This window comes from Apostichopus japonicus, chromosome 11 (genome assembly GCF_037975245.1).
Source record: "Apostichopus japonicus isolate 1M-3 chromosome 11, ASM3797524v1, whole genome shotgun sequence".
NCBI classification, from domain to species: Eukaryota; Metazoa; Echinodermata; class Holothuroidea; order Aspidochirotida; family Stichopodidae; genus Apostichopus; species Apostichopus japonicus.
In genome coordinates, this window is record NC_092571.1 from 23,680,236 (window position 1) to 23,704,980 (window position 24,745).

The 24,745-nt window shown below is 37.9% G+C and overlaps 2 protein-coding genes across 7 annotated transcripts in view; both read right to left on the minus strand.

Annotated features, from left to right (window-relative positions):
* Nucleotides 1-24,745, minus strand: part of LOC139976147 (uncharacterized) — a 63,936-nt gene that overhangs the window by 17,682 nt on the left and 21,509 nt on the right. Inside the window, exons 14-16 of one of the 3 annotated variants that reach the window (XM_071984609.1) lie at nt 23,463-23,749; nt 21,610-21,811; nt 21,217-21,345 (exon numbers count right to left, since the gene is read on the minus strand). In XM_071984609.1, coding sequence (XP_071840710.1) covers nt 21,703-21,811; nt 23,463-23,749 — 396 coding nt within the window. In that variant the 3' untranslated portion in view covers nt 21,217-21,345; nt 21,610-21,702. Of the gene's footprint in view, nt 1-19,979; nt 21,346-21,609; nt 21,812-21,868; nt 23,750-24,745 lie in introns of those variants that run through there. The other 2 variants (XM_071984607.1, XM_071984610.1) reach the window with 2 other exon arrangements.
* Nucleotides 1,391-19,835, minus strand: LOC139976145 (uncharacterized). Of its 4 annotated transcripts, none has more exons than XM_071984606.1 (14): nt 18,471-19,835; nt 16,990-17,091; nt 16,503-16,601; nt 15,847-16,020; nt 12,860-14,982; nt 11,953-12,107; nt 11,226-11,345; nt 10,560-10,780; nt 9,024-9,125; nt 8,371-8,544; nt 6,107-6,463; nt 4,955-5,055; nt 3,994-4,183; nt 1,391-3,305 (listed from the first exon to the last, which is right to left on the minus strand). In XM_071984606.1, the coding sequence occupies exons 2-14, from the start codon at nt 17,047-17,049 to the stop codon at nt 3,018-3,020; spliced, it is 4,164 nt and encodes a 1,387-aa protein (XP_071840707.1). In that variant the 5' UTR covers nt 17,050-17,091; nt 18,471-19,835; the 3' UTR covers nt 1,391-3,017. The 4 variants fall into 4 exon arrangements, with proteins under 4 accessions (XP_071840707.1, XP_071840705.1, XP_071840706.1 ...); XM_071984604.1 differs by having other exon boundaries at nt 16,503-16,604; XM_071984605.1 differs by lacking the exon at nt 18,471-19,835 and having other exon boundaries at nt 16,990-18,457.

Here is a 24,745-nt window from a genome sequence, read left to right on the forward strand (position 1 = left end):
AATAACACCCGAAATTTAAAAAAAAAGTATTTTGGATCCTGATTATGAGATATTTCGGACATGACATCCCTATTTTAAAGTTGGGTATATGCCGCTTGGAAACCTCGGGAAGTGCCGTTTCCGGCCATCTAGAGGGTTTGTTAATCCCAAAATTTTCTTGTACGCTTCGCGCCAACTGATGGTGGCGCTACGCTTAGATAGTCAACAAGGTCATATCCCCCCCCCCCCCTCCCACTCGGAAGTACGGATCGCCGCCCATGCATATGACACCATTTTGCATTTCAGCCCTTCTTTGAAAGCAAAAATTGTACACCCCTCCCCTTAGACCCATCCCCCAGGACGGCGATCATTCATGCCTGGCGCCCCCCCCCCCCTATTGGAAAATCCTAAATACGCCCCTGTGTGATGTGTTACTGACGATATGATGTGCAATGTGGCGACAATTTTTTGAGAGGATAATTTAACAAAATGAAAAACGTCCAGGATAACTTTCAATTGGTGTATCAGTGCATAAAATTACGGCGATGATTGAATACGGTACTACCAAGGCAATTATATCAGTAGGCCCTGATAGTCTGTGTAAATTCTGAATCGAGATGAAATACTGCAGCTGATTTGCTGGTATGAACTCCCAGTAATTAACATTGAGTATATGATTGTAATTAATCTGTATAACGTTACGGGCAGAATGTCTCTATGGTGATGAAACAGCAACAACAAACTCAAATAGAGAGTACTTAAAGACATTATACCTTCAAAAACAAAGCTTCGGCAACAGGAAAAGTGTTTGAAAAAAATATTAAGTTGAAAAGATTTTAAGTTTATATTTCCTACATCTAGGGTCAGTTTATTAGAATTGAACCCATCACTTAATCGCTTCATCGCAACAATAGATATTTATTGATCGCAGCTCTTATCAGAAATTAAAATGTTTGTGTCATCGACAAAGAAATAAACAGAAACAAATTTGGGAAGTGCACATTCAATGGATGCACAACAAAATAAAGTGCCCGGTCAGCTTATGATGATATATCTCTCTCTAATTCCCATACCCAAACAAATGCAAAACAAGAAAATGGAACATACGAAAGACTTACATCAAGTTTTCATGACAGGACTCTAACTTTAACATTCACAGTGAAATCATTTTCATACCAACAAAGAGAGGTGGGAAGGGGGAATGGGAGGGGAGGGGAGGGGAAGGAGAAGGATTTCCTTATTCTACCAATCTCTAGTTGTACTGCTGGATAATGATACATGGTTGTTATCCAGCCATAAGAGCAAGTTGCAAATGATGTATATTGTAAACCAACCACTATCTGTGTTCAATAGTAATTATCCCCTATACCCACTCCACATCTTGTGGCAATTGCTACTCAAAACAATAGACGAATAAGACTTCAATAAATTTGACCAAACAGTTTGTTTATTCTACCGTCAATAATTCTACAAAGCATATGAGTGTTTAAGATATGTGCAGGTAGATATCACCCAACAAAGCATTTATATCATAACCTAATGTACACACTATTTAAACTTCATGCCTCATAATGTTAGGTTTCATTAAAAACAAATTAATAGCCAAACACTGTCAAGATGAGACCATAATTGAATGAAAATGTTGGTTCTAATTTAATAAAATTCTTACGATGCATGCAGACAATCGGCCAATGTTGTCAATAAAACATTGTATTCATTCCTTTGAGTGTTAATTTGCACCTGCTGAAACAAGCTATGCATTGCCATACCCCGCCGTTTTTAGTCAGCGTGTGCAACTGTACATGTGTTTGGACATCACATTGAAACAAGTTTGTATCATTCTTAAAGTCTGTATTGGTTACACTCCATCAGCACTGAGAAGTGTGTTATAAAAACACTTTTAACATATTATCGTTGTTTCATTGATGCTTTAATTTTTCTTTTACAAGTGTCACAAGCAGGTTTACAGTCAGCCTCCGTGCCCACCATTTAAAGTTTCATGGAATTTAAGTTTAATTTATGTTTACATTGTTACTTTCCATGACACCATACAGGCTTTACCCCGCAGTTATGAAATTTGAATTTTGGTGGGGTGAGGGGAGGGGGGTGGGACACATTAGCTGATGTCTGTTTCTTGGGAACTTTTGCTTCAGTAATTAGGGGGCTTAGATGCAAAATGGTGCTATCATTTCCTATATTGGCTAGTGTATGTGCAACTTTGGGTGCATGTGCAACTTTTGGACGTCCCCTATTTTCTCCCTGAAAATTTCAGCCCCACCCCAAGATACTTTGGCTATGCCACTTTTCACAACTTTCTTGCACTGCTGACTAAGTTACGTAAATTATAAATTGTCAGATGAAGGAATATCGGCAAATTGCTTTCTATTTTTAGTCTAATTCTGATGGAATTGTTCGCACTGACAATTATTAAAAGAGAAGTTCTGGTCATGTCCACACAGCTTCACTGTCACAAACTGAGCAAGAGATATTAAAACAATTAAAGTGACGTATCTTGAAGCTTCACACCTAAATTAGTCCTTTTAAACACTGGTATCACATACTGCTGAACTCTACAAGCTTGCTTTCAGAAAGTGACACTGATTTCATCGGCACAGTAATACAGCAGTTCTGAATAATTGTCACCTATCAACATCCACTTTGTTTTTCTTCTTTTTTAACACTGTGCCGGTCTTTTGGGCAGTGTAATCTACGAGTGTCTTCAGGATTAAAAAATGTGCTATTTTAGATCGATTTTGCTTGGCAGCTAAATCTTATATTTACAGCTCTACAAAACGCTGACAAGTAAATTCACGGCTTGTTCCCCACTCATCAAAAGGAGAATTTTCTTAACCTTAAGGTTTGATTTAAATAAGCCAGTGTTCATTCAATATCGTCAGAGCGATAGCATTTCAAATGATCTTCCGTAGAATTTCCTAACCAATGAAAATAGCCAGCTAAACTAATATAAACTGTGTCATAAAAAGAATGATCTCATTCTTCCCTTAAGTACTTGCGCATGTCCATTAATGATTTTGCAATCAGCATAAGGCGGAGTGTCGTCTCAATTTAACTTTCGCTGACTGAATATTCATGACTTCGAAAAGACTCCTTTGAACAGATGATTTTCCTCTGCTGTTCTTTACACATTTCCTGACCTTCCTCGCTCTGCTCAACTCCCTCTGCTTCTCTCGCAATTTATATATCTCAAACATATTCTGTGGAGATTTTTTCGGCGTTTTCTCCGATGCAAGAACTCTTCTTCTGTAGGCTGATAACAGTTCGCCCAAAATCTCTGCGGGCAATGCATCCAAGCAGGTTGGGTCAATCTTAAAAGGATATATAACATGTGGACAAGAATTAAGTCTTCTCTATTAAGACATAGAACAAAGAAGGAAATATGCAGAGACATTCAGGACTGTGTATGTTGACAAGGATATGATTGGACAGGTAGGAGGGTGAAGGGAGGGGGTGGGTATTATGTGGTGCATATGTAACATGATAATTAAAAAAGATAAATACTTGTTTAAATTAATTCCACTGTTTGAAATTAGATTAGTCGACTGAAGGTTATGAATTTATACAGTGATGGGGGGTTGATAAGTATTACAACAAAATGTTCAAAATCAACTCAGAAAAGATCAAGTTTAAAATTGCAAGTAGTAGCAAAATACCCTGCACTTGTAAATGACTGCAGCTATAAATATTATTAAGGGGTGTTACCCATCCCCATTAGTTAAGGGAGACCTGATGCTGCTCTAAGCAAAATTGCTTCTATCTCTCAGTAAAGTGTTAATTTTCTCCCACGAAAAAGTGTGTTCAAACCAAAAAAGCATTTTTCTTGAAGTTTTGCTCACGCCATGGTTTGTTTTTGTTTCATTGAAATTTCAGCTGCTTGTTTGGGTTTAATTTTCCTCTCACCAACCCTTTCTGCTTCCATCCTCCAACCCCCCCCCCCCAACTTCCTCCTCTGCCACACACACACATAAATATATAAATCTGATGATAATTACTTACCTCTGTAAAAGAAGGAAGGTCGTCAACATGACCAAACGTCTTTACTAGATTTTCAGCTTTTTTCACTTTCGATCTCTCTTCTTCCAGAACCTCTCTCAGAATATCAGGCGGGAGTTCTTTTAGTACGTCTGGGTCCAAACTGCTGGAATTTTCCGTCGGCAAATCTCCAGTAGAGAGATTCCTCCTCTTGCTAGAATATGCAAAGGAGAAGATTAAAATATTTACAGCATTCTAGTCATTTAACTTTGCACTACAGGAAGACGTGGGTTTTTACCTGCATCGATGTTCAGAATGCTTGAAAGCTAGCTTGCAATGTGGGCTTGATGTCTAACCATTCCATTCAAAGCCAAGAGCAAAAAGAAATTGAGTGACAGCAATGTTTCTATTGCTGTAAGAAATTTAACCTTCAAGTTTGCTAAGTCCTTGTAATGCTCCTTCAAGGATAAATTGAAGATAATGTCAGCTCTTCGTTGCAGTTCTAAAAAATTTTGTCTATGGATTGTCTTATAAACTCTGATAACTCAATCAAAACATGTTTCCTAAACACAAACAACAGAGAATTCTTGGATGACATTCAACACCATTTGGTCTTAACATTTGTTATGCATCGTAAACATGTCTTTTGAGGTCATAAGCTATAAACGTTTTCCCATTGAGTTTGGCGCTGCATCTGAGGAACTGACGTCATAGTCTCTGTGTTAGACTAAGTAGTCCTGCCATTTTCACTGATGACACTCTGATGTTTAAAGGGGCATTTCACAAAAATCAAAATTGGGATACTAGATATACAACCGGGACTGATAAATAATGTGAACACCAATGTTGTGTAAATACTCATCCTTTAAAACTCAATTGGTATCACTGTAAATGATCCCTGTTTGTTGAATATACTATTGTGCACCTACTACATATGTCAAGCAGAGTAACAATTGTTTCTCAGTTATATGCAGCCAGCACTCACCTTGTATCTGGCTTCGGACTGAACATAGTGAGAGGTTTCAACAAAGGAGAGGATAATCCATCTTGAGTTACGACTGCGGAGGAGGGGGATGCAGGCTGTGGCTTAAAAGTGAAGAATGTTTACATTGTTTATTTACTTCAGTTTTTACTATGTTATCTTAAGAGGCAGAGTCTTAATGAGCTGATCCAAATGTCATGAACAAATTACCCATTTTTCAATTCAGTCAACGGTATAATCGTCTTAGAATACAATTAATTGCCAAATTCATATGAGCCTTAACATTGTTTTCAACCTTTGGACTATAATTCATGTTCTCTCAAAACAAGGTATTGATTCTGGCCTGGGAAAGAGATACTTTATCCGATTTTTATCGGACTTGAACTAATCTGGAAAACCTTCCTTATCATTCAACTGAGTCATGCTTTCAGGCCTAGAATTTCAAAATGTTAGCCACTTGCTACACAAATACCAGTCCATAAAATTATCTGTTTGCAAGAATCAATTTCCAGCATTTTCCTTGAATAAAGACAAAAGCAAACATGTGTTCTATACCCGCAGAAAATATTTTTTTACTACTGACAAACAGCAAACGCCATTGGCATCTAGCCAGTATACATAACCTCAATTTGTATGGATTTAGTCCTAGATACGAAAGTATTCTAAGGAACAAGTTGGGATAAACTGCAATTAATTAACTGATATTTTTTGTTCATTCCTTTACATTTTTGCTCTATTTCACTTGTAATTGACACATCATAAGACCATGGCTAGATTACACACAACAGTTATTTCAGTCATTAGTACCAGCAGGTATACATGAACTTGCAAAACTAGACGTGCAAACATTTATCTATCTAATGTCATGGTATTTCGGACTAGTTTTTTTAAGTTAAGCAAATTTGTTAAATCGTTGCAGCTAACTGCAAGCATAACAGCAGCATGATGTATTGAATTTCAACTGTGTTTGTTGAAACTTTTACTTTCTTGCAATGAAACTTTCATGGCCCCGATTTACTAGTTATCGACTGCTTGGCATCTATGTATATATTCTCTGAATAAACTCTTATAGATCATGAAGTCAATTACGATGAAATGATACAATTCTACGATATTTCTAGTTTTATAACATCTTACAATATATGAGCTACGTACATGATCGTGTCCAAACTGTTGGTCAAAGCCTGATTCCAGCTGTAAAGTTTTGTTCGGACTCTTCACAGGTTCAAGCTTTCCATTTGCAGTATCATGAAGTACAGATGACGGTTGCTCTGTCTGGAAAACTGTTGTAACGTTCGTATAGGTGGAGGACTTCTCAGCCGAAGAAGGAAAATGCTTTGCTTCTGCTTTCCTAGCCACCATTTCTGAAGGTTCTGTGACCTCTGACCTCTCCGCAATCAGGCTTGGTGTCTTTTTGACCTCTGACCCTTTCTTGATCAGCATATCCTTCAATGACTTGATACGTTTTGATGAGCTGCTTACTTTCTTGAGAAGGGACATGAGGACTGCAACCTGAAATGTTGATGGAAAATAAAATATTAAAAAAAAAACAAATTATACAAACTTAAGAGTAAGAAAAACTGAAAAAAAGAAAGAAACAAGAAAGGGAGATATGTAATGAAGGTAACATTTGCTACCAAAAAATTTTAAAGCAGCTATGCATGTGGACTTTGGTCACTCTTTAACTTCTCTCCGTATTATGTAACAACTTTGTTTAGTAACTGACTAGTCAGTGTTCACTTCAAATCATTAGGTTGGATATTTTATATTTGTGTGTGTATTGCATGTGATGAATAGTTAATTGAAATAGGCTACTGTCTAGGTGACAAAAAAGTTTAGGAATAAATGGAATCATTAATTAGTTGCTCGTTAAAATTCTTCCGGTGCCAAAACGTAGGGAGGTGATTCTGTGTGAGCATCATCTGCAATTACGTAATATACTCATCAGCAGGATTTTGTAAAATTGTTCACCAACCGTACATGATGCTGTTTTTAAGAACTCACAAGCCCAACCATTATTATCAATACTTGTGACAGAGATTAATGTCATGGACAAACTCCCCAAACCGCTAAGGAAAAAAAAATGCTTTTAACAGATAAGGCTGAAAACTTGATCAAGGAATGAGATGACATCATCAAGCCTCTTACGCTTCAATTCTGTACGTTTTCCTTTATTTCTTACTATCTTTATCGTCTGTAATTGAGATTACTTGAGGTTTGGTAGCTGGGGCTGAGTCTAAAATATAGAACGTCATGACGTGACCTAATGATGATATTGGTTTCAGTGTCAACACTGTTAACATTCTACATTGAAAATTATGATAATCAAAACAAAGAGAAAGTAAAATGTTTCAGATTTTAGTGGCATTATATGACTTTTAAAATCATATATGACTTTTAAAGTATAATAGCCCTTAAGTTATAATATCCCTCAAATGGAACAAGATTTTGATAAGCTGTTTGGGTGCAAATATCTTTATCTAAAGATGATGGCTGGGTTTTTGTCTTCTATAGTCACAACTAAATTGTATATATTCAACAAAATTTAGACCAATAACATTTGAGACGTTGGAGTTGAAGCCATTTTAAACTTTCAATATCTTAAGTCAGTACAGGAATAAAAGTAGGCATTGCTTCAGCAAGTTGTCATTTTGACGAATCCATGGAATATTTAAAGATACCAAAGATTTATTGGGCAGAATTGTTCTTAGTAGCTCCAATTGTTGGTCAAGCCGAATCGTTGGCAGCAATTATTTCCTAACTCAAGTCAAGTGACAGACTCAAAACACTGTTTATCTCTTCGGGTAAAAAGTTGAGAAACATTTTGCAGTCACTTTATTTGAAAGGTTTGTTGGCTTGAGTCAAGGATCATCACAACAATGTAGAGCTGTAGGGGTTCTATCGCTTGTCCCAGTAGAGAGCTACTAACTTTTCACTCCAGTACAGACAACTATAAAAAATGTAATAACATTTCATTTTCAATAACTATGCATTATTCTCCCTGGTACTATATATCTGGTAATAATAATAATAATAATACTATTTGATTGTTATATAGCGCTTTATAACCAGCGATAGGTGTCAAAGCGCTTTACAAACGTTATATTGCCCTAGTCAATGATAACCTGTCCCAGAGACAATCTCTCGAGTCGGCAGCAGCGCCCAATGTCAAGTTACCTCACAGGAATCCATGGAGAGAGGCAAGTGAGATAAAGCATCTTGCCCAAAGACACAATGTAATGAACTAAGCAGGAATCGAACCAGCATCACGAGTCCGACGACTTAGCCAATTGGCCACCACGCTCTCACTGGTACTATGTCATCCCTTTTTATTTATAGAAGGATGGGGTCGAGGGGTACAGATTATTTTCTATGCAGGTACCGTATCTTTCTTTAAAGTCTTCTTACAGTTTACCTACCCCTCGTATATCTCTGGGGGAGGCTTTCGACTGCAGTAAAAGATTCTGGGTCTCTCTTTGGATAATACAAAGATCATCTGTTTCTTGTCTTAAAGTTTTTGCTCGACTTTTATTGTCGCATTCTCCGTATCCAAGATACCTTGGGTCCAAATCTGGTGCATCTTTCTTACGAACCTGAGAGATACGAATAAAATGGAACAGATCATAATGACAGGATTTCCCAATCGGGTAACAATGTGATATATTTGTGAAAGATACAAACTTGGTACACTACTATCTGGAAATCCCCCTCCAATTAAATACCCTTCCTCCTAACCCTAGACTTGTATGATGTAATATTTGACAGGCTGTAGCTCAAAGCAATTCAAAGGGAAACAAGGAAAAACAATAATTTTGTGCTGCTACAAACATTTTCTTGTTACGTATTTAACTTTCAAAACCCTATTTTCATGTAATATGCAAATACAGTTGCCTAAAATGCTTTAGGCATACCAAAGTAAAGATTGAAATACCGTGACTCTTTGGGGGAAAGTCTGATAAATCAGGGAGTTTTAACAGCAAATAATTCATTTTGATTCGCATGAAGGCACACAGGCTTCCAAAAAACAGAAACATAATGGCCTTTTGGGAATTCAAAGAATCTTTTCCCGTACCTTTAGTTTTAATGTTATTGTCCTTCCTGCAAGGCCAGACTTTTTCAGTTTCTTCTGGACTGCCTCGGCGAGATTAGATACAAACTTGAGAGCTTCTGCAAACTATCCGTGATTATGGAAAGGAATGAAACCCAAACCATTAACGTATATCGTCCACGTCGTATATTTACTATGAATTTCAAAGGTTTCTGGCTAAAGCTTACTATATATTGCCTAATCTTTATCATATACTGCTCCATAGAGTCCTCTTAATTTACAAGGGAAACATGTTTTTGACTGCAACCATTTTACTGCTCATGGTTATATACTGTTTTTTGATGGTATTATTTTTAACATGTTAAAGATAAGAACAGAGTAAGAAAGTTTCTGAAGTATTATGCCAAAAAAATTCAAACTTGACAACCGTTTAATTTTTAAATAAAGTCGATGAAGCTGCATAAATTATAATTTACCTTTTGTTATAATATTTCTATTGTTTTAACCTTAGATGTTTCTTTTACAACTTTTCTTTACTTACTATGACTGCAATTTCTTGATTTATATATTTTTTTAATTTTTTTAATTCCTTTCTCAAAATTTACTGCTGTGCTTCCTATTTATGAATTGCATGTAATTTATTCTGGACTAAACTGAAACTGCCATGTCTTCAAAAGGTGATTGGTAAACTGCTAGGGCTTAAAGAAGCCTAAAACCAGAAAATACTTAATTTGGTGAGTCAAAATCTATCTATCAACGGATTCATTTTTAGTAACTTTTAATATGTTGTATATTAACTGACTCAGATAGCTCCATGCTCAATATCACATTATATAGCCAAAATATACTTCATTTCTGACCACCGGCATCGACCTATACCTAGCTTTGCTTCAAGAAATTTAATGAGTCAAGTTCCATGTATTGTTTCAGCTGCAATACTTTAAAAGTAATTAAAATGTGTGATTCACTGCATGGCAATGGAGCAACTCTAACGTCTCAAAAAGAGAACTAATCATTATAATGCTTCTAACTTTGAATAAATCCCTACCATTTGTTGTCATTGTGTTTAATTTTTTCTAATTAACAGATAGATGAGTCAGCCGTGATCTCAGCTTTGAACCATTTTGGTCTCTTTAGCTCAAAATGTGTACTATTGATGTGTGTGTATGCATATTCTTTGCCTTACCCCAAAAATAACAGTTTTCTGAATAATTAAAACAAGAAACACAGAGCACTTGCTGCAAAAACAAAGCAAAAACAAACAGAAGCTGGTGAAAAATAGAAATAACAGCGAAAAGATGTCACAAAAATTGGTTACAATGTTTTTTTGTTAATGGTTATAATATATAAACAAAATATGTTCCAATGTCCTCATCATCTTCTAACATGGTTCTTGTAGTCTGTATAGGACATTTTTTAATCTATTTTGATAACTTTGACAAGCTATGTAACGTAAAACTGAAACAATATTTATTATATTGAAATAAGTTATACAGACAGATCCTATTTAGTCACAACTGCATAATACCTAAGTAAAGCATGAAATGGTGAAAAGCATACCCCAGAGAATCGGATACCATAGTTGATTGTCGCAGAGACTACCTTCTGTTTTCTCTCTACCCTGATTGGCTGATCTCTTTGACCCCTGCAGTGTTCGTAAAGGTCTTGGCCTATCTTTTGGCCAAAATGAAACTGGAGAGCCGGTAGCGATAACCTTTGCAGCTCTGCACAAGTTGAGATACCTAAACTCTTGAGCTTGTTATTCGTTACTTCTCCAACCCCTGTAGTAAAACAAATTATTCATTGATATTAATTTCAAAACTTAACGTAGTTCATTTGACCACTTGGTTAAAATTAGGTGTCATCATTAATTTTACCAGATGAAAATTCATAATTGAAATTATAATAAATCCTGACAACGTATTGAAAAGAATTGTTTACATCCAAGGTCCCAAGATATTTAGGCCTAAAACACATGATCTTCCATGACGACTGAGCCAAGACCCACCAAAAATCCCCCCCCCCCCCCCCCCACCCCATCAGAATCGATGCTCAGAATGCATTGGATGATGGACTTGGTTCAGAAAATAACTGAAATTATCAATCTTATTAACAAGCTTCAAAACTTTTTCAGACATCTAAAAATTCCATTGGAACCATTTTGGGGTCGCATCCCATTGTTTCGGGACCGTCAGCTAACATAGATCTGCAACGTGATTAAATTACCTTTTAATTCTGTTACTGGGAGGCGTTTCATAAATTCATCCACCTTGTCTTCCTCTAGCAGGTAAATTCCGTTTGGTTTAGCCCTCTGAGTGCAGATCTTTGCCAGTAAGGTATTGGAGCCTAAACAGATTAAATTAGGAAGAAATTGAAACTAAGAAAAAGACGTATCTATAACCAGGTTGATCATGACTGCAATGGACTTCAAAACAAAAAGATATGCAACCTTTCACCAACCAAACAAGTATGATACATTGTATTACAAGACGATATATGGAAACTTGCAGGGCCTATCCTAAAGTTGGTATCTCAGAGTAACTTTATATTTCTTATTTCAAACATGCCATATGCTGAACATTGTGGTCTATAAGAGATATCAGACTGTTTGGGAGGGAGGGGGTGGGTACGCCAAGACAGAGTTAAAACAAGATGAAATTTTTAAGGCATGTGTTTTCAAACGCTTTGAAAATGGTGTTGTAGCGACCTCAATCTCAGTTAATGTACATTAACCAGACTAGCCCATTCTATCTGTTGGATCTTGTGATTGCTATTAAGTGCTAACATTCATTGGCAGCCTACGGTAATTACCTCCATTTCTTTAGCCAGAAAAAATGCAAGGAAACAATTTCATGGAAATGTTATGATTTCGATCTAGACACTTTGAGGTGTACCTGCTTGGAAAAAGGATATATGGTGAACGAATTGCACCAAGATGCCTACATCTACGTACCTATACCTACAGATGCAGTACACTGTGTCTTGGCAAAAATTTCATCCTTAACAAGCTGCGCAAATTCAAGCGGAGAAGCTCCTGTTTCCATTAGTGTCTTTGTTACATCAATGTACAGCTCATCGCAGCTGATCGCTTCAATATTACTGGTAAAACTGTAATGGCAAAGACAAAAAAAGTAATTAAAACAAACTGCATAAATTTATAATGTGAAAGTCTTTGAATTGAAAGCTGGTCCAGTAAGCTGCAAGATTGCCAAATTCTGCGGATACAAGTCAGCCTCCCTGAAATAATGCAAGTAACTAGCTCATTTTGCTATCGGTGTTGCGTTTCACTCATTTATCTTCCTCGGCCATTTGCACTTGTGAAACAGTCAATGATAATCAATGACGTATTAGTATAGCTCCTACACTATGCAATGAATCCCTCTCAACCACCAAGGTTAATGGGATTATACAGTTTTACAGTCTTGTGGTTTTTGCTTCATTAGTCAGAAAAGTACTTATCTTTGGCATGGGCTATGTTTAATCAAGTAGACATCTAAGATAAGAGATGGCACAGGATATATATTTGGGAAGATATACCACATGTAACGTACCTCATGTACAACAATACAAGGGAAACACAGGTACTTCTGCTATGACGGTAAAGCCAAAATAAATCATGTGAACTTTTCGGATGAAAGAGTGGAACCTTGTTCAAATCTTAACAAGTTGAAATTGCATGATCCTAGCTATCATATGGACATGTTGAAGTATGATGGCATCGTTATTGAGGAATGTATATATAAAAGCCTTTAGTGAGTTTCTCAAATAGTAACTGTAACTTGTGGAATGCTTGCATCAGTTTTATGAAACACAGAGCTTAGTCTCTTTCATTTCATTCAATGTCGAAGAAATGTACTCACCTAGCCACAGTTTCGTAGAAAAGTTTAGACACCCTATGATAGCCCTCAAAGTCATACGCCACAGTGTGAAGATGAGGACAAAGTTCCTTTGCCTTTGAAAGGAGCATTCCTTTCCCTACACCGAACTCTCTCGCCTCGTAACTGCAGGATGCAATCTCTGCCAATGGATTGAATAGTTGACAACTTCCGACCGATACTACCATACTAACGTCATCTTCATTACGAGCACCGTCTGTCATATCTTTTCGACATTTGGCTCCATCCTCCATCTCTATGTTGTTTTCCTTCCATTGGTTACATAAATGCTGCTCACTGTCGATGTTCTTCCCAATGTGTAGTCTCTGCTCTTTACTCACAAACTGTCCATTTCTCACTTGATGCTCAGATGTACCGCTCTCCTCATCTTCTCTTATTCTTTGAGAGAGAGAAATTTGCTGACAAATTTCCTCTCTTGAACTGTTTACAATAGAATTGGCTTTTGCACAAGTCAAAATTCCTTTTTCCAAGTAAGCTCCCTTCGAATCTTCCAACCATGTATCCATCCCTCGAGGTCTCTGCACTGATGCAGGGCCAGTGACAGCCAAAGGTTTGCCTATAAGGTCTGGACGGTTAAGAAGACTCACTGCCACAAAGAAACAGTCTATATCGATGTGCATAATCACATTCCTTTCTTTGGGTAACTTTTCACTGTTAACATCTCTTTCTGGGATGATTGAGGTTTGTGAAGGCAGCGAGCTGCAGCATGAGTTGGTATGTTCATTCCTTTCTTGAAGGTCTTCTTGCATTTCAGCAGTTTTCATCAAAGCACGCAGTTTTTCCTTTCCTGGCAATCTCCTCTGTTTATCTTTCTGCAAGCTATTGACAAACTGTTTGTGTTCCAAGCGCCACGTGGACAAATGGTGGTATCTTGACTTGCGCCAGAAATCGGGTAAAAATTCGGGATGGACGTTACGCCAAAGATGTTTTGATCTTTTCCGAAGAGGAAGACGCGTCAGATGAGGCGATTCTCTTCCATTTCTTTGTGAACTTATGAAATTTGAATCTACTTGGGAACATCTGTTATTAGAACTGTCCTGAAAATTTCTGAGAATGGACAATTCTTGCGAGCTACTAGAAGAATTGTCGTGTGAGCTTCTGTAAATGGCATCTGTTGGAGAGCTGCTGTAATTTGAATCTCCTTGTGAATTTCTTTCATTTAAACCATCTTGACAACTTAAACTGAGACATGGTTGAGAATCTGTTACAGATAAAACATCTTCTGAACTACTACTTTTTGAATATTGTTGTAAGCATCCAGGTTTTGAAGCCTCTTGTAATCTCTGGGAGTTTGAATCATCTTTGGACCTTTGAAGACTTGAGTTTCCTTGCGAAATTTTGGAATTTGTATCATTTATCACAGCAAGATCAAAATTCTTTGAAGAATTTTGTAAATCATCATGATTTGACTCCAAACTATCATTTGAATGGAATTGCAGTTGGCATCGTGGTGAGTCTTCCATGTAATTCCCTAAATCTTGGAAGGAACTTCCACATAACATACCAGCATCAGCAGATGGAATTTCAGATGTACCTTTCTTCTCCAAGTTATATCCACCATCTGCCGCTTCCTCTTTGCCGTGATTCGTCAAGCTCCTAACATATGGAGAACCATCAACATGGTCATTTGCTGGTATAAGGTCAAATGGTACCTGCGGCCTGGGTAACCGATATTCAAGGGGCCCCTGAGGCACTAGTATCTGAGAATTGCCTTCCTGTGTTCTTGCCACCTCCTTCAAGTCATCCTGTGTATTTTGCACTTGAAGAGATTTACCCTCATTTGTCTCATTTCCGACAAATATCATGTTACTTCTTACCTCATTTGACTTGCTGCAGTTAGTCTGAACTCCAGTGTCATGCGGACTATTAAGTATTAATGGTTTCTTCTTCCTGTCAAAAACTGAGCTGTGACCATTGTCAGTTGATGGTAGTTCCAAGTTAAAACCTTCTGGGGAAACTGTCCGAAGTCCATTTGTAGATTTTGAACTGCTTTTTGTGTCTGCATCATTCTGAAGACTTAAATTTGGAGTTGAATCCGTACAAGAATTGTCAATGCGCTTCTCCAGTCTGCTGATTTGAACGCCGACCTGTATCATGAGAAATGCATGATGATTATGAACTGAATTGATTATTTAGTTATTTCACAAACATTCCATGAATTTAGCATTACTCTACATGGTAGGTTTAACTCATTAATTTAAGTTATTATTGGAATTTTTTCTGCTGTTCATTTTTAGCTTTACCTCTTTATTGTCTGTTGCAAGTTTCATGTTTTAATTTAGTCAAGTTTTACAAAGTCTAGTATATGAGTTCTGTTTGTCATTGCAGTATTTGGCACATTATGGAATTCACTACAGAAAGGGGGAGTGGTAGGGATGGACAAAAATGACATAGGGAAGAAATTGTGTACATGAAACAGCTCTTAAATTGTATCATCATATAATACAGTTACCTATGCCACTGCAAATTTGCAAAGGCACCAGAACAGTGTAAAGTGAGTGATGCTAATTATTGCTCAACCTCACTTTCATGTATTTTAATTAATTCTTCGTCACAAGGGTGAATTTGATAATCACCAAATACTTTTTTTGCAATTAAACGTACCACCAGCTAATAATTCTATCATAAATTCATAAATTGAAGAACAAAGACACTGCATTGTTTCCATATGTGAATGAGTTGCGAATAAGTTGGAAGAAACGAACCAACATTCAGAGGACAATATAATTCCAGCATTTCCACCTCTGAACTTGTTTATTCCGCAGTATACTGGCTTGCAGTTCTTAGTCACATTAAAGGGTTTGGAACTTGTTCAAGATGCATCTTTGCAAAGTTTCAAAGCCAATTAAAGATCAAAATTACATGCTAGTTGTTTTTCATGCTGGCCTGTTAAAGTAATAACACAAACACACACAAATCTTGAATAGAAACATTTAAGAAATTTCATTTACCCCTTGAATATCAGTAGGGAGGGCATCCATCTGCAATAATATGTTCATACATTCTTTATAAATCTCATCCAAATCATCAGTTTCCTGTGAGAGCGTCGCACTTCGTATTTTATTATGGTACATGCCATAGCCCATGGATTTAGGATCCTCCCTTGGAGTTCCGGCTTTTCTTACCTATGAAAAAAATTCAAACTCATAATATCCTGTTAGGAATGGATCTCTCTACTGACAATGAAAAAGACAAAAAAACGTCTCTGATAACACGGAAACAATTGTTGTTTACACAAATTAGGTCGATTTTGAAAGTACAGTAAGACTATGCATACTTTCAAATCTATATCCTGTTATGATAGTGCAACGGCTATGGAAACGACCTACAATATAACATTAAATGTTCTTATTTGTTTAGAAATGTTAGTTTTCAGTGTACAAATGCACCTTTAATCCACCAATGATGCAAAACCTATACCTGTGTTGTAATATTCAAGCATGACTGCTAAATAACACCAGCTAACTTTTTCCTGAATTTCTGCTGAAGTGTTTGTTTGAAAGGAAATTTTACACTGTAAACACAAATTGTTGATTAAAAGTGTTTGTCAATCCTTATATTACCAAGCAATGGAGCAGGCATCAAATTAAAACAATAGTCAACAAACCTTCAACTTAATTGTCAAAGTTCGACCAGTCATCGCCAACTTTTGCAACCTCTTATGGAGCTCCAGACAGAGTCCGTACATGAAATCCCTCACATCTGCCTGCTGGAATTAACATAATATTGAAATAGTTCTTAATTGGTCGGGAAGATAACAGAGTCAAAGTTTGCGAAACTGCAGAGATGGCGGATTAATTATATCAATGTAGTAAAAATAAGACTTAACAAGGTAGCACAGAGGGTTAGACATTGCCCCGAACCCCTGTTATTTTCTGAGATGTGCTCACCTTTCACTTAGGGCTTCACAAAGGAGAACTAAATTGCTAATCATTCCTATCATTTTAGCTCAAGGGAAGTTATCACCTCTATATAATAGCAAATATATCATCAACTATAAACTTCCACTTATGTGTTTAATTCGTTGTCAGATTTGGTCGTATCTAATTTGTAAGGAGGTCAATGAACCCTACAGTAACTTACACAAAACTTACCACTTTGAGGTGGATGCCATATTTCACCTCAACAGAGACGTACTTCCTTTCCTTCTCCATTTTGACTCTGAGTGGTCGCAGGTCCTTCTCTCTGTAGCGTTACTATGGATATTCATTAATAAGATTCCATCAATAGAGTAATGTTAAATAGTGACATTTTGACAAATTATCCATCGACTTTCAGCACTGAACATGTGGCAAAATTCGAACTCAGTGTAGGCTACCAGCATGTGCTACAATCATGAGGTTGGGGGCTATTGTAAGTTCATTACAACACTATGAAATATCAAACCATTATTGACCCACAAGTGGGCAAAATGCAGTAAGTGGCGTAGCTTGGTTTCAGGTTACTCAGGTTACTATTGAACCAGCGCCCTTCATCCTTAGGCTTTCGTCACGGGGGTCGGTTCACATGGCACAAGTGTTGTAGCCAGGCGATTGAGCCCACTTCTGTCCTAAGCTAAGGTTAGCAAACAACATCACTTTTATTGGGGAAGGGTGGGGGTCAAGGCACGCGGCTCCTAGTTTGCCTGAAATTTTAACACCTGACGCATAGACCTACAAATTACTTCAGGTAGTGGTGACTATTGACTAATTTTAATTTGTGACTTGTTTTGCTAACAAAAGCAAGATTGAAAGACGTCGATGAAATGAACTGAAAATGTGTCTTTTTGTTTTAATTACAGTATAAATCGTTTACCCTAAAGAAAGATGCTGCGCGGATGCAAATGACGAAGTTACATTTGATTAAAAGTCTTGACGTTTGAGCATTGGCATCTACGCAGACATTTCAAATGCTTAACACATATTTCACGGAAATATTAGCCCTTGAACATAATGACATCAATGTAAAGTAAATGACTGTTAAGAACATATTATTTGCCACCATCCCATGGTGGGACATTCACCGTGATACATTTCCTCGTTTTAATGATAACTTTCACTTCCACGTTTAAGTTTGTAAAAATGCAATTTTCGTACGAGAGTGTAAGATCCGGCAATTTTTCGATTAGCAGCGTGGAACTTTTATTTTATTTTTGTCTTGCTTAGAAGTGTCTGCCAGGTAGGGGATGATGAGGTACGTATCCTTTTACAAATTCGACAAGAAAGACTTAATAGTTTATTCACTAAGGAAGAGCAATGCAGTGGTAAGTTAAACTTTTACTTGGCAGTAATGCCGCGGGTTACGACTGTAGGACTAACGTTAAAACATGGTTTTACTTTTTATCGTGAGTTACTTCATACGTACAATGACTTAAAATACAAATATGTGTAAAAATCAGTGTAACAGTTACTCTAGGATGACCTATATACGTTATACTTCTTAAAAGTTAAACTTGAATCAAATTCAAATAAAATTGATGCGAATAATTATTAACGTCATGGTCATTAGTTTATAAATGAGAATTCATGGCTGAAGTTACTTTTTGCAATTAAGTCGGGCCTATACGCTAGCTAGCCTTATCAATTATTGTACATACCTTCGCCTTGTAAAGTTGTGCAAAGTGAAAAGGGATCTTCCCGTAGCTAGTTTCACTCGGATTGGCCCATGTAGGCCTACGTTAAAAGTAGTAAGTTGAGTCTTAGGCCCAACTGCTGGTCCTTGCTTCAGTCATTCCACACCTGAAGCAATCCAAACTTCGAATGCTATAACCTGTAAAATCGATGACATGAGCAACCAACTGATAAGCGCGTCCCCTGTCTAGCGTTAGCATTGTTTAGGAGGGCTAGCGTAAGCATTGTTGACAGGTTTACGCGCGCGCGTCGAGTGCAGCCGTTTGACAATAACCTTTTGTTTACTTTGGCACCAAAATGAAAGAACAAAGGAAGAAAAACTAACCGTACATACTTCGTGCAAACCTTGATTCTTGGCAACAATAAAGCTTTTTCGTGTTCTCAACTGCACATGTACGAAATGTTGAGCGTAGCTGAGATATAAGCGCTACAAATTACAGCAATTCGGCGCTCCAATTACACTGAGATTACCGTAGGTAGGAGAAAACTAACAGAAACAGCTCCTCAGCCATATCATCAGTGTGTAATGAAATGGGGTAAATCTTTTTTAAATATGTGATTCAACAATTTGAAAGTCATCGGAAACATCCTCGTCGGGTTGTCGCGGGGGTGGGGTGGGATAATGAACGTGATCTCTACGTATTTGACCCTGCCGTTCTGATATAATCAATACTAAATGTATTATTCACGAAATGGTACTAAACAGTAAAAGCTATAAAGCATGCGGACACGTCAATTCCAACACTGCCAAATAATTGTGATACACAAGGGTGCCAGTCGTTTGTTTGAGAACAAGAAAGGCAATGGGATGGGGTTGTAAGGGATAAAAGTACAGAGTTGCGGACAGGTGGGAAAGTATCCTCTGATGATGGCAGACATATCTAGAGCCACGTATACTAGTCAAACTAGATTTGTATTTGATCAATCGAGATGATACAGACATATCAATAGGTTTTCTAGAATTACCATTTTCCTCGATATTCTTTTATTTTTGCTAGATCTATAGGCCTAATAAGTTTTGGATAGCCTTATATCTTTCTGTAGGCACTGGTATGGAAAGATAAAACTTTATATGTGGTATGATACATCTAGTCTGCTAGCAGAGTTGTCATGTATATACACTATGCAGCGGTAGCTACTAGATAACAAAATGTCGCCTCATCGTCCTTGAACTAATATTACTCACATTTTACGCAATTTAATTAGTTCGTAATTACTTCCCATTTCCTAATGACGCAAGTTGGCCACTTCAAGAACAGCAAAACACTACTAAATTTGACTTAATTATGCCTTATTGGATTGGGAGGATGACGATACTCTTGGACGGTAATCAATTTCTGCAAAATTGATTAGGTGATTGTTGCTACTGGAAGAGCGATATATGTAACATTACACGAATGGTGATATATATTTGTTTATAAGATGGGATTTTTTGATACAGTGAGGTACCTTGACATGTGCGGTCCATTCATATGGTGAGGTCCTTTGATATGCTGAGGTCTCTTGATATGCTGGCTGAGGTCTTTTCTTGTGTGTTTCTTCGATAGGTTGTCGAGCGTCTGTGATATGGTGAGGTCCTTTGATATGGTGAGGGCCTTTGATATGGTGAGGTCTTCTGACATGATGAGGTCCTTTGAAATGGTGAGGTCTTTTGACATGATGGGGTTCTATGATATGGCGAGGTCCTTTAATATAGTGAGGTCAGTTTGATATGATGAGGAACTTTGATATGGTGAGGCCTCTTGACATGAGGTCCTTTAATATGGTAAGGTCTTTTGATATGATGAGGTCCTTTGATATGATGAGGTCCTTTCTTTGGTGAGGTCTTTTGACATGCTGAGGTAATATGGTGAAGTCTCTTGATATGATGAGGTCGCTTATTCAAGTTCGTAATGGCAACATGAAAGCATATGTTAAAGAAGGGAACTTCTATTCTGCATAGCAGCTTCCTGGCTACCTTTTATAATTACATAACTGACTTCTCATCATAACCACTCAGACAGTAATTGGGGTAAAGACAGGGGAATGGGTAGGAGTGGGGAGCAGTAGGGTGAAGCAGGAATTGGGGGAAGGGCAGAGGGAAGGGACAAGGGTAGGGTAGGAAAAGGGGCAAGTTGGGTATGGATGAGATGGGGTAGGGGCCAGGTGGGTAGGGCTTAGGTGGGGATCGAGGGGTGAGTTGGGTTGGGGTAGTTGGGGAGGGCTAAGGTGGGGTGGGTAAGGTGGGTGGAGTGGGGGTACGGTGGGGTAGGGTAGGGTTAAGGAGGGGTAAGGGAAGAGGTAGGTAAAGCAAAAGGTAAGGAGTGATAAGGTAACAAGGAAAGGAGAAAAGTTATGGGGAAGGTGATTGGGAAGGTAATTGGGAAGGTAAGTTGGAAGGTAATTGGGAAGGGCAAGGGGTTTGGGATGGGTAAAAGGCAAGGACAGGGTAATTGGAATGGATAGGTTAACAGGCAAGGGGTAGAGTAATGGACAAGGGAAATGGGCAAGGGTTAGGTATTGGGTAAAGGGTGGGAATTTTTACAGAATGAGTATGGTTTCAACAGTTAATGTCTGATATGGATCATCAGTTGCATAATGTCACCCCATTATGTAATTTTTGTTAATATTTGCTATTCATATTGCTACTTATTTCCTGACAGTATGATTATACATGTTGTTAGTTTCAATGCAAATAAAGGTTACCATTGATAACATTAAAATAAAACTTACCAGGCAACAGTATCATACACAACATGTCTGGAGACCTTGTAGTATACATCAAACTCACATGGAACGGTCTGCCATCTTCTGCAAAGCTCCTCTATTTTCCTCATAACTCTACTCAGTCTGTTTCTGATGCTGCCGGCACAAATGTCAAGCTTTGTAACCACAGGTTGTATTCTCCACCAGCAATGGTCAAATTATTGCCATTCCAGTTTAACATTTTTTACTTCTGATGACCAATTACTGATTTTCTGTCTTCAAGACCTGCTCCAATTCCATTGGCACATTCGGGCATCTGAATTTTGAGCTCCTCCTCTTTATCCTACCCCCACCCCCACCCTCCCCTTTATTATTCCCTCCCTCCCCCACCCACACTCTTCTTTCCCTATCCATAATTACATTCCTTGTTTGTTTTTTGGGGGTCCATTTTGCCTTTTACCCTTCAAATCAACCAAATTCTTCATTTGTTGAGTTTTGGCAATCTCCTGTTCCTTATCTCCACACTGTACAGATAAACGTGTCGAAAAAAATTGACATTTTGGAGAGCATATGACCACTGTTCACCAACTTTGGGCAATTTTTTCTGCACCTATGACCTGACCTTAAGATATTAGAAAAAAAAACAAAATTAGTAAAGAAGAGGTCGTCAACTTTAGGAAACTGTTATTTTCTACTCAGTGTATTCTTCATGGCTTTATAGAAACACTTGAGTCTCTGCCAAAAACAATTATATTACAAACAAAAGCAACTTTGTAAACAATATTCTTTTCCATGTTTGTAATACACTTGATATTTTGATAATAGAATGTGTTGTAACTGAAACAATGGAACAATCTAGTCGTGCTCGATAACTTCACAGGATTGCAGGAAGTTCCTAGCGTCAGTTTCTGTTTTATCTGATACGCCTTCCTGCTCTGATACTAGATATTCAAATGTAAATTTTGTTACTTGGCATAACCAGCCAAAACGGTTTTGTACACAGTTTAATATGTCGAGCAATGTCATCATGCATGATACAGCCCAATGAATGACGTATATTGTGGGCCAGTAAAACCCTATGTTAGGGTTAACCCCTAGGGTTAACCCTAACCTGAGAAATACTGCATCACATGTAGTATCGTGTAAATCGTACTTCTTGAGGCAATGGAACTCGTCACATTAAAATGTGTCTAGAGAGATGCAAAAAAAACTTGAGTCTTGGTGGCATAACCATCTGAATATTGAATATGCATGAGCACTTGCTGACTGACCTATGACATGGACAAACATTTTTGACTGTGCCAAACATTAACATGGTGAATTGAACACTGGTCAAACCTAAACAAATTCTGAGTAAAGAATATGCATCAAATAATTTTGTAGCTTTTCAAACTAAGGATTTCCAGTTTATGAATTGAATATTCGGAGTATGACATGAATAATAATTCATTTCAGAATGTTTACAGTTTGTCAGACCCAATGAATGTATTCAGTTTGATGCTTTCATATGCCATATTCATGTGCCGAACTATCCCACCATCTGTTGTGCGGATGGAATATCATGGGTAGGATTTTTAAAAGTTAAGTGCCACCAGTGGCATGGCACAGGATTTCAAAGGTGAGGGAACCAAATTGAAAATAAGCGAATAAAGGATTTTATAAAGGGTGGGGGGGGGGGGCTGAACTGGGGTCATTAAAGCTGATCCCTCTGTAGAGGGCTAATGGGTCCTCTGCCAGATAAAAAAAATGATTAAATTTTTACCATCAAATGGAGCATTCTGAGTCATATTACACTATAGATTAGGTCTACATAAGTAGAAACCCTATTATCGGCCAGGGGCTTTCGCCCCCAACCCGCTGAAGCAACTTAACTTAAGAAACAGCTTATTACAAGACATATCGTATCGTAACGTAGCCCTAATCACAAGGATTTACTAATTAATTCTTTATGTGAGGTTGGACAAAAAGTGGGGGCGGGGTGGATACATCCGTAGTAGTGGTCCAGTTATACCCGGGTGAATGAAAGAATCCTGACTGAACCATTTTTTCCCACGTGACAATTGGAGGTAGGGGGTGGGCGATTCCACGCCCCCCCCCCCCCCGTGGGTATGCCACTGAGTGCCACAGCATGGACCAACAAAATCAGCAGAAAATAGAACTAATTCCCTGATTCAAGATAAATACTGTAGAGCTAAGCCCCGAGGAAAGTAGGTCCCCCTCCCCTCCCCAACTAAAATTCTTGATGCATCATGACAGTCACTCCAACTGCTTACAGAGCAGAATGTCTCCTGGCTTTTACTTTTGATGTCTGAATATTCATGACTTCAAAAAGACTCCTTTGTACGGACAATTTTCCGCTGCCACTCTGAGAGCCATCCTTCAAATATTTCTTCTTCTTTTTCGCTCCATTTATGTCTCGAAGCTCTTCCTGAAATCCCCGCTTCTCTGGACTTTTCTTCTCTGGTGTCTTTTCTGACATATGAGAAACTTTCCTTCTATATGCTGATAACAGCTCACCTTGGATCTCTGTGGGCAAGGCTTGAAAGGAAGCTTGGTCGATCTGAAGGGAAAGCCAGGGAGAATGAAAGATTTCATCATCAAGTCACTTAACTGTAAAGAATTACATGACATGTTTGTATGTATTTTAGATCCTCCTGCAAGCAGGAACTCGCGAAGAAGCCGTCATTGGCTTATGAAAGCCCCAAGCCAAGGGCGGCGGAACCAGGGGGGAACAGGGGGCACGTGCCCCCCCACTTTTCCTCAGGTTAAAAATGTGCCCTTTTTCTACATAAAAATTTCTAAATAAAAAAAGAGTTTACAAAGCCAAAACCCACGTCAAATGAAATATTTCGGGAAGTTTTAAATGTTTACTACCATAGGCGTAGGAGCCCAATTTGATTTTGGGGGCTGTAACGACTTGCCCGAAAATATTACCAAAATTTTTCATATTTGCATATCAAATAGGCATGCGTCGGTTATTACATCGCATGCCAAAAACATACAATCATTTGCCGTGTTATTACCCTTCCATATTGGTTAGAATTATTGGGAAAGTTGTTACAATAATAATGATCATAATTATATCAGTTTAACTATTGAAAAACACATAGCAAATTATTTTTCTTTCAGTAGGTGCCCGAAAAATTCTCAGCATATTGCCCGAACTTTCACAACATTTTTGGGTTGGCCCCCCCCCCCCCCCCCGCCTTCTACACCTATGTTTACTACCACAAGGCTTCTAACATTCTGGTGAGTGCCATTATGCATATTCAATTTGCCAACAAAATCCTAATGCATTTCCAAAAATGCCTTGCTATATTACATTGTGACTTTGTAGTAAGCAGAAGCCATTTATAGCCTACTATGAATAATGAGTATAGTTTTAATATCCCTTAACCTACCCCATCCTTTCGTATTTTGACATATTTCATTTGCTTTCGTGCATGTATCGATCGCGTGTGCAGGGACTTGGACTTTATAATGATTTCACCTCATTTTGTCTCAAAAGAAAACTTGTTCCTTGTTTCCCAATTTGCACATTAGATATTGCAGTGCT